Consider the following 14,444-nt stretch of genomic DNA (forward strand, 5'->3'; position numbering starts at 1 on the left):
TTAAATATAACTGCATATCAATTGTTCCGTCTATGGTATACTATTGGACGAAACTAAATAGTAAAGGTGACACTGTTTGAGTCGAAAGAGGAGTTCCTTCTAGAGTTGTTCAAGTAAGTGTAACATCTTTGATGCCACTGTTTAAAAACACGCCATCATTTGCAAAAATCAGGTATTCGATGGATAAGGCGAAAAAATTTGATTATTCCCGGCGAAACATCAATTGTAACTGCAGATGAGCAACTTTTTGGTAATGGCTAAGCAGACTCAGTGGGAATGGCCTGCTTTGTGTGAAGAAAATAAGTTTATCTTAATGTTTGGTGGATTGCACATTGTAATGACTTGTTATAAAATTCTGGGTGATATATTGCGTGATAGTGGATAGACAATGTGCTCTCACTGAAGCCGATATTGCAATATCTAGAACGGCAGACTCTTTTTATGTATGGTCAAATGTACAAAGGACTAGAAACGCGCATCAGATAACTGCATGTGTTTTGCTTGAATTGTTATTGTCGGCTAATGAAAGCTAAACGCAAAAAATATAATTATGTCATGACTCTGTGACGTTCAATGATTTGATAGACTGGTGTAAGGAAAAAGAGTCACCTCGACTACAGTTTGATTCCTGGCGTTCAATTATCAATAAAGTTAGTATGCTCATTTCATGAGTCCGACTTTGTACTTTACAAACAGTCCATATAACTCATGATACGGTATTTTTTTTAGTTCGTGATCGTGTAATTTATGCTTGATCGTTGCCGACCTATCTCAAGAGATATGGCATCCCTTCCAAACATTACCCAAAGGTGGCAATGGAATTTGAAAATGATAATTTCACTGTACAAACGACCAGCAAATTTGTTTTCTTATAGCACAATTGATCAGGCACAAAAACAGAATAATGCAATTGTGAAGGGCGATGTTGGTGTCATAGGTTTGACCAAAGATCCCTTTTAGACATTTGGATGGTAGCTGGACCAGGAGTCAGTAGACTAGAAGATGAATTTGAAAGATCTAGTGGTTTCTACAACAGATGAACGACATAATGAAGACTACGAAAATACGAACAGATATCTTTACAAATGCTTTGTAAAGTGGTGAACGAGTTTGGAAATCCATTTCTAGAAGAGTCGTCAGATTTGTTAAACAAGTTCCCCTATTAATGAAATTTTGGATTTGGGAGCCGGTAAGATATGTATATAAAATCCAAGATATTGGTCCGAACAATACAAAGATCTTTTGAAGCAAATACAAAATGAAGAAGAACCTGCTTTTTATAACCAAATCAAAAAGAACAACTTCCTACTATGACCGTAAAATGAAACTGGAAACGTCTTTGTCAAAAACAAAGGTAGACAACCTTACAAGTGTTTGCGATATTTTTTTAGACGTTTCATTTCTTGTCACAGTAGACAGTTTGACTTGGAATACATCTTTATCCATATAAACCAAACTGCTCCTCCGTCTTTGTCTCATGGTGTCACTTTAAACAGTGGTATTAAATCGCTGCCAATGGGTATACTGGAAACATTCTGCGATTTGCTGATCCAAATTCTGACGCATAATCGTTGGTTGGGCAGCAATGGTCAATTCCTGGCCACCAAGTTGGGCAGACATATTTGATTATTATTCAAATCATGTCATATATAAAAGCTCATAATTTAGTGTGGAAAGAATGGTAGCAAAATTTTGTAATTCGAATATCTAAGCTTTGAACAGGTATCAAGTTATAAGGACTATTGATTTTTTTTAGATATCAAGTATAAAGGCTGGGATATTTCAATAGTTCCTGTTCTGATATGTCGCGCATCAAGGATCTAACGAAATTCGATAGACAGGTCAAATCTGGTGACCTAAGTTCACAAACTTTATATTTGAATAACATTAATTTTTCATCCAATCAGAATCCATCTCTTAAACGAGTTTCGGAACATCATTCAAAATGGCGAACAAAAGTGACATAGACGTAGCGATTGACAAAGTTTTAACTGATTTCAAAATTTACACCCTCTAAGCTGAACAAAGGTCAATTTTGGACTGTTTGATAGAGAAGAAAGACTGTATGGCCATACTCCCGACCGGATTTGGAAAATTGCTTCCCTACCAAATGCTTGTTTCAGTCCGCAGGGAACTTGAAAAAGAAACTTCCTCAGACGATGTTGGAAAAGTGATCGTTTGTTCACCTCTAGTAGCACTAATGGCAGACCAAGTGAACAGAATTAATGCAGTACCAAATGTGACTGCGGCTCATAGGGGTAAGTTACGAAAATGAACCGTTTGAAATTTAAATTAAGAATGTCAAATTTGAACAGGGGGAAGGGGGGTGATCTTGGAGAACGCATTTTGGAAACAAAAATATAGTCAAGACTTTCTGTTGAACTCCCTTTCATATACGTATATATTTATCCTGTCATCAGAGGGGATCAAAGGGTGATTTGTTTTAAAAAAAAATACCAGATGAATAATTCAGAGTAAACTGACTTCAAGAAAGACATGAAAGATGAAAATTATCACTTCATAAGATTATTAATATACCAGCAACCCATTCCCTTCAAACTTAAATGGTTGTTTAATTAGAAAATGATATTGTTAATTTTTTTTCATATTTTTATTTAATAATAAATATAACACCACAATTACTTTGTATACAAGTATTTTAGAAAGTTAAACTGCATAATTTTCACGTATTTGTATGGTCCAAATACTTTATGGAATAGAACACATCTATTATGTACAAAATGTACAACACATCAATTTTATTAATGTCTTAGAATGCTCATGTATACATTTATAATATAAGAATTTTATTTCAAATGTCAAGCACTGTATGACGAGTTATAAGCATAGAAATATCAAATGTGTACATCATGATCGAAATGTTATCAGGATTATCTGCTTTCATATCTTATTTTGCAAAAGATTATTTAATACATACATGTGTAAAAGTAATTAATTTTTAATAACCTTTAAGCTTTATTTATCAATTTGTAGGTGCCTGCAGTAATGGAGATGATGATATTTTGAAAGGCAAATTTGATTATTTGTTTGCCTCACCAGAAACACTAATCAGTGACAAAAAATGGAGAATGACATTACAGCAGATGAATGTGTCTTTGATTGTAGAAGACGAGTTTCACACCATATGCACATAGTAAGGGTAGCTTAAGACAATAGTAATGCAAAGAATGTGCTTTCAGACTATTGCTGATCAATATCAATAACTTCCTGTTACTGGAATGATGATATATATTTAAGTGAAGCCAAGTGGTCGTGTGGTTTAGCGCGTTGCATACAGTGCAGGCGATTTTATGTCACGATATCTCAATATCTCTCCAGGCGAGGAAAGAACAAAAAAATTGGGAAAGCAAATTTACAGATCTAACATTGTTGGGTTGATGTTTAGACGAGTTATATATAAATATATATATATAAATTTATGTGTGTAATTATCTTCCCAGGTTGGACTTAACCATGATAATGTTTCAGAAAAAAAAATAAAGAGAAGGGTATACATATGGTATACATGGTATAGGGTATAGTTGAATAGTGCAACATAGTGAAATTTAAAAAAAAAATCAGAAGATTCTAAGACTTGAAGATAAAAAATTGTCATCAAAATTAAAAATTATAAGATGAAATACAAAGCAAAGGCTTATTTAAAAGTAACAAATAAAACAAACAGGAAAAATAAAGATTGATTGTGGTTAGTTTTATGTCCAGTGGCAAATATTTCATGAATATGAAGCAAGTGACAGTTGTCATTTTTTATATGAGAAGATAAAACCATGAATGTTTTGTGTTCAATTTATTATTATCATATAATGCTGTTCCATAACAGCTTTTTCAGTATTGGTTATAAAGTCTTATACATTTGCGTTTTCTTTTTACAGGGGTGGTGTTGGTTAACAGGAGGAAGAGACTGCATTCAGAAAGTGGTTTCGACACATTGGAGAACTGCGTTCTATGTTTACAACAGCAAATCTGTTAGCACTAAGTGCTACATGTACCACTACAATGCGAAAAAGGGTTATGAGAGAGCTGCACATGCACAAAGATTTAACAACTATTATTTCAAAGTCACCAAATAAACCGAACATAAAATTTTGCGTACAAAAAATTGACAACACAATAGATATGTCAATGGTGTGGTTGGTAGGTGCACTTGAAAAATTAAAGATTGATTTTCCGAGAACTATAATTTATTCCAATACAATAAAACAATTGTCAGAGTTGTATTCATACTTGTGTACCGAAAATCCAGATGCTGTACATTTAATTGATATGTTTCATTCAGAAACACCAGAAGAGAAGAAAAAAAACTATTATAAGCAAACTTAAAGATGGTAACAGCGAATTGCGGATCATTTTGGCAACATCCGCATTGGGATTGGGAATTTTAACTGTATTTTGTATGCTGCACCTTCTTCTGTGGTTGACTTGATCCAAGAGGTCGGTAGAATTGGAAGAAATGGGGATGAAGCTGTAGCGCTGCTGTTGTTTAATAAATATCATTTACAGCAAATGGAATCAAGGGTAAAAAGAATTTATAAGGCAAAAATGTGTGTCCGCTTAAGCATAATGGAAGACTTCCTTACCAAAACAGAACTTGCAATGGTTCATAGTGGAACACATACGTGTTGTGACATTTGTGAAAAGGAATGTACATGTGGCGAGTGTAACAAAGTGATGATTGAGCAGTTTTTTATGGAATAGAAGACAATGAAGAAACTAGCAGTTCAAGTAGTGATACAGAGTTATATTACTATGGTGATGACAGTTAAGTTCCTGCTGAAATATTTGATGAATATTAATAAAAAAAAATTAAAATGTCTAATTGTTATTCTAAACTTACCTAGCTAGAACAGTTTTAACCCACATTAGTAAACTCTGAAATTTCAAATGTGACCAAAAACATTGGTTGAACCACCACTTTCAGACATTCAGAGAAATAAAGAATTCAGAGATTTACACTTGTAAATTATTCATTTCTATTTACATGTACATTGTTATAAAACAAGATACATGTATTGTTTGAGTGCCAATGAGACAACTATCCACAATATTAAGTAGATTTTAGCAACTATAGGTCACTGTTCACACTTCAACAATGAGCAATATCCATACTGTACAGCAAACTACAACAGCTGGTGTGTAGAAAACCTCTCATTCTGTTTGTCAAAACAAATGACTGCCATGATAAATTGACTGTCAGTGTCAAAAAGAGGGCATTCAAAAACTTTCTCACCTAAATAACACTTATGTTAAAAAATAGTTATTTTGATATAGGAAGATGTGGTATGAATGCCAATGAGACAACTCTCCATCCAAATAACAATTTATAAAAGTAAACCATTATAGGTCAATGTATGGCCTTCAACACCGAACCTTGGTTCACACCAAACAATAAGCTATAAACATGATAAAGGGCTCCAAAATACTAGTTGAACTTTAAAACCATTCAAACAGGAAACTAACGGTCTAATCTATATAAAAGAACGAGAAACACATATAAATTACATAAACAAACCACAACTACTGTACATTAGATTCCTCACTTAGGACAGGAGCAAACATTTGAAGCGGGATGAAACGTTTTAATGGTACCAAACGTTCTCCCTTTTTCTGAAACAATAATACAATGTATAACATCTCACCATAGAAAAACATCAATTGGAAGGCTTAACTCCTCAAAAACCGTTAATTAACACACTATGAACGAATAATTTTGATCTGCGATACCTGAATGCAATAACATAGTTAATAAAATTATTAGGGACAATCATTCAAGGCCAAAAGTGTATTGTCCAACCTGGATGATGATCATGAACACAATTTCATATACCAAATATTGTTTACCTACTGTACATGTATGGGTCTATGAAACAGCACAAACCCTGAAAATTATGTCAACGTTACATGACTGCCAGCTAGACATGTACACCTTACAATCATTCTATACACAAAATATAGTTTACCAATATAAGCAATCAATAAACCATGAAACTGGAATCAAGGACAACCAACATGTGAAGTGTAAAATAAAACTTTGATATTATAAGTTATCATATCATATCAATTGAGTGCTAACAGCTTTATACCAAGGACTGATGCCAATCATTACAATGTCTGCAGAAAGTTTAAGCAAGAAAGCAAAATAAAAGTTAACACTAACATTCGTATAAAAAAGTTGTTGTAAGTGTACAATGGTGCATCACAGGTGTGGATCACGCAGACGTATAAATGGAACATGTGGCCTGTGGCGGTAAATCATGGATGACAATCCTTCAAAACAATTGTCATATGGATTTCTGTCGACAACAAGTGCTTTGCATTTAAATGTGCGTCCTGGTTTATTTTCCAGCACATTTAGTTCTTGCAAGTCTTTCATTACCTTCAATACATCTTCTTTGTATGATGGCAGTGATGACACCCTTTCCTTTGATGGATTTCAGTAATTGCATCAAAGTGCTTAGTAATGTCTATAACGATTGGATATTCTTTGGAATGTGCAATAATACTCTACACTGTTTGGTGTCCAGAGCAAGCTACCTTACTATCCCTATTGAGCATTTCAACAAATTCATCCAATGCAATATTGTTATTTTTCCCTCCTTGCAAGTTTATAAACCTATTATTAATCAAACTTTCTTCCTGATCTGGTGGCAGTAATCCTGAGGTTAGAGCAGTCAGGTGTATTGAACCAATAGAGTATTTCGTTTTATTTGTTTTGTTGTAAACTGGGAGTTCATATTTTGCAGATCGGACTGACCTTCCTCCATTGCCCATGTCAACAGCTGAGTCCAAATTTTTGGGCAGTAACACAAGTTTAAACAACAAAGCAATGTAGTCTTGAACTCTATCTTTGTCTTTCGGTTTAACTGTCTTACTTTTCCTTTCAGCTGGAAGGTTATGAACTTTGCTTTCATGTGACTTAAGAGATCCAAGGTATGCATCAGATTTCGGACAGAAGTGACATTTAATGCGTCCATTTTCTAGGTTAGCTAGCCAATAGTTCACTGGGTGATCCCTATCAAAAACTACTTCACGTAAATTCTGACATATATCAGTTGTGTCCTCAAAAAAAACATTGTTGGATTAATATGCTACAAATGTCATTAATCCATGCTTTTTTTTCATCTTTTGTTTTATGCTGGAAGTTTTCTGGAAGAACTTTCTCCGTTTCTGTCATTTTTAAATGGTCCAAAAAAAGAAGTAGGCAGATTGCATCTAAAATGGTATAGTACAGCAGTTTGAAAGGACGGGATGCATTCTTTACTTTTCCTTTAACATTTCTCATATTATTTAAAAGATTTCTGTAGTAGTGCATTGTGCCCTTGTCACTTGCACTTTCGGTGTTATATGTCAGTTTGTATATAGCCTGAAAATACAAATAACAAGATGTTGAAATGTTGACAACAAACTCTCAATACATTTGAAAACAACTGCTGACATTTGACATTTGTGGGTTTTTTATATTGCGTTTTTTTAATACTGTATTATATTTTCTAAATAAAAAGTTCCTTTTAAAACATGTAATCTGTGGTCTAAATTCACAGTTGAGACATTGTGAAAAACATGTGGATCTAATGTCAAAACAGCCCTATGAGGATCACTCAGTGGCCAAGAGGTCTAGCCTATCAACACTAAGTTTGTTCTTGGCACACTCATAGGTTATTCAACAATAACATCTGGTTGTCATTAAAAACAAATAGTGTGAACAAAATCAATCAATTTATTAAAACAGATTTTACTGACTGCATTTAAGCAATGTGTGGACATATGGTGGAAACTTGTCTCGGTTGTAATCATACCACATCTCCGTTAAATAGTTATATCAACCCAACAATGTTAGATCTGTAAATTTGCTTTGGCAAATTTTTGGTTCTTCCCTCGCCGGGATTCGAACCCATGCTACTGTGATATCGTGACACCAAATCGCCTGCACTGCAGCCGTACCGCTAGACCACACGACCACCTTGGCTCATATATATATGGGAATCATGTAACAAAAGACAATTTCTATTACCTCTAAAAAGATCATCAACCTATGAAAATCTTCAATCTTTGATATGAAACCTTTTAACTTTTCCTTTGGACTGTCTGCATTACTCATTGCAGTCTGTGCACTCTAAACTCTTTCATCAGTCAACCTGTCACCTATACAATTCATTTAATTTAAACTGTGTTAATTACAAAACAAAAGGATGATGAGTAAATACCTCTACAAACTTGAAATATCTGTGTTAAGTCATAAAGATTAAAATGTAGATTGAATTTGATATCATGTTCAATTATATTTTTTTAAGTCACAAAAGTGTTTGCCCATGAATTTAACATTTGTAACAGTAGCTCTGAAATCAATACAAGGATTAAGACATACAGGAATGACATGGGTAATACTGAATGCCCCCTCCCCTATGCTACAGGGGGGGGCATAATAACAGGTTGAATATTTTAATGATTTCTTTATGGAATCACCACCTAAAAATACTGGTTCAAAAATCTCTCCATTTCTGAGTGGCACATATTTCTCTGTCAACTGTTTTAACAGTCTTATTAGCTCCTGTGTCTTATTTCATTGCATTTGAACAATCCCAATGGATACTGAAATATAATACAGGATGAAATAGTAAATGTTATAATACAATGTGGATACTAAATATTAAGAAGAGAACTTTTGGAAGTATGATCAGCTTTTATTTCCTCATTTTTTACAAATCTTTATTTAAATGAATTAAGAGCAGTGAATAAACTTTGACAACTGAAACATGTTTTGTTTTTAAATTAAGAAGTTGAATGCAGAATTTAATTTTATATCTTCATGCTTGATAAATAAATATTAATCTTTTAAATAAAAAAATAAGAAATGATGTTCAAAATGTAATCTTTAATCTATGGCATTGGCTACTGAAATTTGTGAGGTAATGTATGCCAAGTAAAAAGTAATTGCAGGATAACAAAAAGGTTCCTTACAACCTGACCACCCCTTTTTCAATGAACCCTTTCAAGATTACAAACCTATTCGAAACTTCATAACCTATAGTTGTTAATGTCTGTGTAATTTTGGTCTCTTGGGGACAGTTGTCTTATTGGTAATCAAACCACATCTTCTTTTTTATAGTTAAAAAATATTAATACCTGAATCGTTTTGATGCCAGAAAAAAAACTGTATTTATGCTCAAAATGTTTTGGATAAATACTCTTCAATGACTGTTCCAATCGTGGTATGTTTGATATCACTGAGGTTGCAAAAATAAAGGTCAATTCTGTCATTAACTGTTCTTGTTCTGATATTGATGGCAAATAAGTTGATATATCGATTTCAGAAATATCTAAGACTGTTATATTCTGAGCAGGGTTTGGGGTGATTCGGTCTACAACTGCAATAAGGTTGAAAAGATGAAGTGACAAAGTTTTCTGCAGTGATGTACGAAAAGATGGTAGAATGTTCTTGTCCCAATTATCTCCGATAAGTTGATACTTTTTTAATCCTCCTTCAGACCAGGCGTTCCTCAAAGAAATAATTTCAGCATCAAGATTGCCCTGCCAACTTTGTAACCTATTATGTATGGTCTTTGGATGTACACTGAGGACTATAGAAGCTAATATCTCAATATCCTAAAACAAAAATCACTCAGTAGAGTTATAACCACCTAACTTTTCTTTTAGCAACTTTGTATTAAAGGGAGATCCAAAGAAACTGTGGCAGTAGCATAACAACTTCAGATAATAATTACATGCAACAGGATATCAATATATATATATTCGCGTAAAATTGCCAATATCCAATTCACTTGGACTTGGTGGATAGCTGTCTCATTGGTAATCATACCACTTCTCATAAATATGAAATGCATGAAAGATTTATTATTAGTATTTCCTCACTCTAGCATGTCTAGATCTCATTATCTCAAATTCAATAGTTTAAAATAATAATCAGTTATCTCTGAACAGAAAAGGACGGACTAATAACCCTTAAATTGAGCTTTGCGCATTCATGACATTACAAAATAGTTTGTGAAGCAAATATTTCCATTCCAGACTGGTTTTTTTTGGTTAGATTTCATAAACATCCAATGACATTCTTTCGATTTTGAAAGATAATAAATTTATCGTCCTGAATATTCATGTAATACTTGCAACTGGAAGTTAGGCAACCATCAATCAATTCATTTTTCTTTATACAATTGATTACAGATTTCTCAACATATTTAAAAAAAATTAACATATATATACCCTTAAAGTGCAGTCACCATGTGTCAAAATGAAGCCCATCATATACTGTACTAATGACATTTCCTGACTGCGTCCATGCAGTCCAATTGCAGCAGAAAGCAAAATATGATGAAAAGCCTTGCTACCAGTTTGTGGTGGACTATCTGCTACTACAGACGAAATGATGGTCAATAATCCTGGACACGACTGACTTAGCTCATCATACAATTTTTTTCAATTGAATGAAAAAATATTTGAGTATCCTTTTTTCTGTAAAATTATTCCAGACCCTCTCTTGCATATTTTGCCACTTTCCTCTTTCACTATTTTTGCAGCTGCATTCATCACCATCATTGGACTTGATTCTGCAATAATATTTAACACTCCCTTTTCTACATTAACTCCTTGAAGGATGGTTTTGCAAATTTTTTTGTGCATTTCCTGATACACATAAGTGTTTTTTGTTCCACTCGGATAGTGCACTGTCAACTGCAAAAAGATAAAGTAAATTTTATAGTCATTGTTTTATGTAAAACAAATGTGGTATCATTGCTATATGATTCAGATACATGTACATGTGTAAGCCACTAGTATAGGTAACTATATGGCTTTCAATAATGAGCAAAACCCACAAATTACATGTATGTTATTTCAGTGTGTAGATGTAAGTAAATTGGCATTTATTATAAAAAAAAAAAGATGTGGTACGATAGATAAGGCAACTCTACACAAGAGACCAAAAAGACATAGAAACCAACAACGACGGGTCAGCTTATGGCCTTCAATAGTGTGCAAGATGTGTATGTATTCCTAAAGTAATCAAAATAAAATATTTTAATTTAACATGTACATGTCTACAAATATATATAAAGACTCTGTCATTATCATGATTACATTTTTCATCATGTTTAAATGAAATGTTCACAGCATACAAAAATAACATAAGCAAATGAAATTTACAGGTACTGAAACCCTTAGATATGCTAAAAATGTATACATCTATCTGTCTATATATTTCAATTTCAAATAAGGAAAATATAAAGCTTGAAAACTGTTTTACCTATATAAACATAATACCAGTACAGAGCTTAGTCAGTATAAATATCCACCAGGGTTGACCACAAATTTAATTTAAATGACTCTATAAATGAATCTATTCCTGAAAGAAAGAAAAAATCATGCAAACAAATGCAAATTTTCAACAATAAAAATAACATTAAAAAGGTCATTATCAATTGCACTGTAATAAGTACAGTTTATCATTTGTATCTAAAAAAGATACAATAAGTAAACACAAAATTAGTACATGTGAATGTACTTTAGTAAGATGAAATATATTCATTTAACAATTGATTTTTACACTTAACCTAGGCTACATGAACACTTATTTGCTGAATAAAATGATAATGACCTCTTTCAAAAACATGCAAAAAAGAATGAAAAAAAGAATATGAGATAGATCCAGTATATATTCATGATATTTAAAAAAATGTCTTTTTACAAATTTGAAAATTCAAAACTTTTTTTCTGAAAAATTGTTCCAAATTGAGGACCTAGATACATGTACGATTACATGCCTCAATACACACCACTACAACTGGATCCATCTTTGTAGTTCTTACTTCTATTTTATTTTTGGTTAATGAAAATATTTCTTAACTAAATATCTTCAAATAAACAAAATCTAAACTATATCAATTTTAATCAACATGTAATTGAAACAACTTGTTTGTGAATCCACCTTTACTTCTCCTTCATATGGCAAATTTTGCTCATTTTCTTTCCCACTAAATCCGAGAGACCTTCTAGCTGTCTTTTCTGCCCCATGTGACACAGTAGATATCTTCACATGTGTATGTTCTCCAATGACTGTCATACAAGTAGATATATTCAGTAAATGCTTACATATCCATGTTTTATATGTTTTAGATTTTAACGAGAGAAATTTATGTATTACTGAAAAATTATTACACCAGGGTTTTCGATATCACAAACTAGTCAAAACATTTACTAAATTTTATCATCGGTATAAAGACATTATTCGTAAATATAGCTCAACTTGCAGACTTTTTATACATTCGGGTATTTCACATCCAATTTTTTATGGAAATATTCTTTATAAAGCTCAAAGGTGTCAGTATTCACCTCAGAAACTTACAAAACCTTTGAATAGACTTATTAAGAAGGGATATAATTACGATACTGTTGTCAAGTCATTAAAGATTGCATATTTTGGCGTTAATATTGAGTCACTGATAAGGTCTTTGCGTCGGAACTAAACACATTTATTCTAAAAACAGTTGTTGGCATGACACGGGTTATGTTCTTCTCATATATGTTATGATGGTATGATACTAAACCCCTAACGGGAAGGATTGTGCCTGATGTTCATATGATGAAATCATAATCTTTCAGTCAGTTTAATTGAAGTCTGGAGCTGGCATGTCAGTTAACTGCTAGTAGTCTGTTGTTATTTATGTATTATTGTCATTTTGTTTATTTTCTTTGGTTACATCTTCTGACATCAGACTCGGACTTCTCTTGAACTGAATTTTAATGTGCGTATTGTTATGCGTTTACTTTTCTACATTGGTTAGAGGTATAGGGGGAGGATTGAGATCTCACAAACATGTTTAACCCCGCCGTATTTTTGCGCCTGTCCCAAGTCAGGAGCCTCTGGCCTTTGTTAGTCTTGTACTATTTTAATTTTAGTTTCTTGTGTACAATTTGGAAATTAGTATGGCGTTCATTATCACTGAACTAGTATATATTTGTTTAGGGGCCAGCTGAAGGACGCCTCCTGGTGCGGGAATTTATCGCTACATTGAAGACCTGTTGGTGACCTTCTGCTGTTGTTTTTTTATTTGGTCGGGTTGTTGTCTCTTTGACACATTCCCCATTTCCATTCTCAATTTTATTTATATACATGTATATCATTGTACAGGATGATAAAGATAGTATGTCAAAAAGTAAGTTAACATATATACCATGTATACATGTACAGTTCGAGTTGTATGTACTTTTAAATGTCATTATGACATTCTTTCATCTGGGACTGCTTCGGTAAAGTCAGAAATGTTTTCGTAATTTAAGTCCCAGGGTTAAATGAAATCAATAACATATATGATAAAAGTTCTCATAATGCATGTACCAAATATACTGGTATTGTACATGTACATGTTGTACACATCATGCACATGTACAAACAGGAATGTATTTATGTTTTAAAGCAAACAATTTTCTTATGAAGGCTATATTTGAGGGGTTGGACATGGGGTTCCCCGATTACAAATATAGCATATTTTTTTAGCACAGGTTTAAAGAACTTATGTACCTGGCATGTACTTCTCCTTCCAGTTCCCTCATTTCCATGTTCACTTCACATGTTTACACCTAGTCCAAATAATTATGACTTCTGGAAAGACTATTTTTGCTTTGACGACTTCATGCGACGATGTAAGGCGTAAAAAAAAATATAATAGCTTTTCAAGATGTCATAATTATTTGGACTAGTTTACACCCACACATATCTTATATTTATCTTTGAACCTACCAGAGGAAAGACTTGTATCATATTCTGTTGGTCTGGGCACAATAGCTACAAACTGCTTGACTATAGTAGCTGGTTCATGTGGTTGAGTAACACCTGCACCCATCAATGGCATCGTACACATAGCGCTAAATGAAAGGAATTTTAACTGCATGTTTCACAATTACTTGAGATGGAAATGTTTTCTGCTGTTTCTGTTTGACAGATGAGAATGGGGACCTGAGAAGTCTTTTCTCTACCGTTTTTAATCTCTTTGGACAGGTCTGATGGGTTCGAATTAAAGATGATTTTTATTTTCTACTTCTTCTTCTTGCCGAAAAACCTTCTCCACGATTTTGTAACATTTTGTGCAAAATCCATTATTTTTATCCTCGTCTGTAACATCGAAAGACGGTATTATATGGAAAGCCTCAGCTGTCATATATTAGAGATTTACAAAACTTTATGCTGAAGCTTAAAATGTAAAGTTAAGACAGCGTGATGTTGAATTAAGTCATCAAAATGCTAACTCTGAATTACAATATGCTAAGTTGAATCTGCGCAATGTTGACTTGCAATGACAAGTGCTGTAGTCGTGATAGTATAATGATAAATCACGATGTTGTGATGATATGCCGAACACACGTTACGTTGAGTTTAAAGTAAATGATGTGAAGTTGACGTTGCATGATGTTAG

At 33.1% G+C, this 14,444-nt stretch overlaps 1 protein-coding gene and 1 pseudogene across 1 annotated transcript; one reads left to right on the forward strand and one right to left on the reverse strand.

Moving 5' to 3' along the window:
• Window positions 1-1,787: 1,787 nt before the first annotated feature.
• On the forward strand, window positions 1,788-4,818 carry LOC139483243 (uncharacterized). Its single transcript, XM_071267274.1, has 4 exons — window positions 1,788-2,258; window positions 2,995-3,154; window positions 3,842-3,986; window positions 4,354-4,818. Exons 1-4 carry the CDS (start codon window positions 2,066-2,068, stop codon window positions 4,714-4,716), a joined length of 861 nt encoding a protein of 286 aa, XP_071123375.1. The 5' UTR covers window positions 1,788-2,065; the 3' UTR covers window positions 4,717-4,818.
• Window positions 4,819-6,070: 1,252 nt separating this feature from the next.
• Window positions 6,071-13,892, reverse strand: LOC139483244 (uncharacterized; annotated as a pseudogene).
• Between the last annotated feature and the right edge of the window lie 552 nt (window positions 13,893-14,444).

This window comes from Mytilus edulis, chromosome 7 (assembly GCF_963676685.1).
Source record: "Mytilus edulis chromosome 7, xbMytEdul2.2, whole genome shotgun sequence".
NCBI lineage: Eukaryota > Metazoa > Mollusca > Bivalvia > Mytilida > Mytilidae > Mytilus > Mytilus edulis.

Excerpts from the sequence above, each read along its gene's own strand:
- LOC139483243 (XM_071267274.1), top strand. The coding sequence starts at position 2,066 with ATGGCCATACTCCCGACCGGATTTGGAAAATTGCTTCCCTACCAAATG. Across the intron at positions 3,155-3,841 it reads TTTCACACCATATGCACATA|CTTTTTCAGTATTGGTTATA; the intron begins GTAAGGGTAGCT and ends GTTCCATAACAG. Across the intron at positions 3,987-4,353 it reads ATGTTTACAACAGCAAATCT|CGAATTGCGGATCATTTTGG; the intron begins GTTAGCACTAAG and ends AGATGGTAACAG.